The sequence below is a fragment of the Bombus vancouverensis genome, chromosome 4 (genome assembly GCF_051014615.1).
Source record: "Bombus vancouverensis nearcticus chromosome 4, iyBomVanc1_principal, whole genome shotgun sequence".
NCBI lineage: Eukaryota > Metazoa > Arthropoda > Insecta > Hymenoptera > Apidae > Bombus > Bombus vancouverensis.
This window is the reverse complement of record NC_134914.1, coordinates 7582259-7584668: the sequence shown is the minus strand read 5'-3', so window position 1 is coordinate 7584668 and position 2410 is coordinate 7582259. Positions and strand designations below refer to the sequence as shown.

The 2410-nt window shown below is 41.3% G+C and overlaps 1 protein-coding gene across 1 annotated transcript; it reads right to left on the bottom strand.

Moving 5' to 3' along the window:
- Positions 1-1509: 1509 nt before the first annotated feature.
- On the bottom strand, positions 1510-2184 carry LOC143302569 (uncharacterized). Its single transcript, XM_076617807.1, has 2 exons — positions 2154-2184; positions 1510-1832 (listed from the first exon to the last, which is right to left on the bottom strand). Exons 1-2 carry the CDS (start codon positions 2182-2184, stop codon positions 1510-1512), a joined length of 354 nt encoding a protein of 117 aa, XP_076473922.1.
- Positions 2185-2410: the final 226 nt, after the last annotated feature.

The window sequence follows — 2410 nt, the reverse complement described above, 5'->3', positions numbered from 1 at the left end:
CTGGCGAATTTCGTTCCACTAGCATGACTACTCTATACTAAGTAAGTACGTCCACGTTTCATGAGAAAGTGACGAGACATTGGGATCGTAAGGTTCCATCATCCATCAAACCAGTGCGATTTCCTTCTTCATGGGATAAGTAATCCCAAACCCCCGGGACACATTGTGTACGCATTATGCTCCGAGACCAATGTTCCCGCGCATAAATCGGCAATTACGCCTGCGAGGGATTAGCATGACAGTGGAAAGCAACGTGTCATGCGCGATAGGGTGCGCTTCGTGGTTACACCAAGTGTAGCGTCATGTGTATTGAACTGCTAGGATTAACAACGATATAACGTCTTCGATCACTCGTCCTTCACTTCCACGAAGAAATAAAAAATGAATATATAGAGTATGGCCAGTGAAGCGGTTGCAATGATGATTAACGAGTGAAACAAATTTCTATTTAGCCTTCACTTAAATTTCACTGAAATCTCATAAACATTCGCAGTCCACTAATAACATTCTACTGCTACAAAATTAAGTTATTAAAATTAACTTTCCTTAAATTTCGTTAAGTTAAGAAACTCTTGGAACAACCCAATACATTATGATGCACCTTGAACGTGGATCGCGTTGACCTCGCAGCTGAAAATCAGGGCCACAGGGCGCGATCGATAATGGCCTCTAATAAAGGGTCAGTTTCTTGGATGGTAATCGGTCTGAAGTAGAGGTACGTTGCTACGTAGACGGAGTCGGTCATTTGCAATAACGTGAAATCGTGTCCCTACATTACTCAAACATGATGGATGGTCGTTGCCGCGATGAGGTGTGAGGCCACACACGGGGGTTTGTCGGAGACGGAGGTTATCGGCACACCGGCTTGTCACGGATGACGTATCGCTTCGAAGGTATACCGAGCGTGGTACAGCCACGTCTACTCCAACCTGCGCCAGCTTCGTCTCGTATAACACCTGGAAACTCTCTGGATTCGAAGTCTTTGCTGGACAGTTGCTCGTGAAAGGTATTTATCACGTGGAAGACACGAGACGAGTCAATCGGATCATTTAGCGCGAAACTCACACGACAACTTCGTTTAAGGATGTTGTTACACGGTGAAAGACGAGGAACAAATAAGGTGATGTATGCAATAGATGTACCATCGGATGAGAAATAGAGTTATTGCGTGGGAACGTTATGAAAAGATACGTTTCTGATAAGCTTCACGCATGTTCAGGTTACTTGAGATTATGAAATGTTTCGACTATGCTAAGAATGTGCGTTGTAGGCTTGAGATTCTTAACGCTAGAAGTATCAGTCAATCAAAGTAATCAAAGTGACTGATTTCCGTAAAATCCCTACAAATATATTAAACAAAGCGATAACAAATAGTATCAAAGGTCTAATTATTTCATATTATAATTTCCATCCCCGTTTCTGTTTTCGTTAAGTAACGCTTATGTCCTTCTTTAATAAACTAACGCTAATTTATTTGTTTTATTTGAAGGAATTGAGGAACAAATAATGTTACTCACCGTTATGAACGAGCAGAGCAGAGTCACGGGCAACAGTGATCAAGTCACTGTCGGTGAGGGTTTCGTCGGACGCGTTACCGGAAGTTGGTGTGTCGCTAAGTCCAGCACCAGTGCTGGGCATATGATACAGGGGATGCTGCTGTTGCTGTTGATAGGCACGTTGTTTATGCTGACTGGCGTTGTAGTGATTCAGGTGTGATTGCGTGGTCTGGTGATTATTTTGAGGGTAGGCGGGAGCACGACCTCGCAGGCTTGGCGAATTTTCCTCACCCTCGCTGCCGCTCAAACTGTAGGCCGGGTAGAGCCGTCCCTTCCCTGGAACAATCGTTAAAAATGTTCTACGTAAACATCCATGTCGAGTCGACTATGTGCGTTTGTATTAACGTTGACATTGTAGCTGCCACGAAAAAGAGGGTGTTAACCCCTCGTTTTCGGGATCTGGGCTTGTCATTTGCTGAACGATTAAGTCACTCAAACTCTTGATGGATCCTTTCGTTTTGGATATTACGATAATTTTGTGTGTTTTTATCTGTTTAGTTTACAAGATAATCTTATTACGATATAGATGTTTTATATGTTAATTGCGTTATTAGTAATCCGTTGTTATTGCAGTTTTGATCAATCCTAGGATTATACTTAGCTTTAAAATGGACGTATTATTTTTCATTTCTTAGTCTAAATATATGTTTTCTGAACTTAGGAAAGATTTATTATAGAAAAATTATTTTCCACCGTACGTATCCTATTAGCTATTTATTTAATAAAATTTTTTTATGGAACGTTGCTTTTATTAGGCAATTAATATCCAGCTGTGTAGGAGAGTTTCACAACAAAAATGGAGCGATTAAAGCGTTCTCCCTGCTGGGTTATTGAATTCTTGTCTGGAATTTTAT

Coding starts and splice junctions, on each gene's coding strand:
- LOC143302569 (XM_076617807.1), bottom strand. CDS start 2,184: ATGAAAAATAATACGTCCATTTTAAAGCTAA. Junction 1,833..2,153: donor TACGTCCATTTTAAAGCTAA/GTATAATCCTAG, acceptor CGATTGTTCCAG/GGAAGGGACGGCTCTACCCG.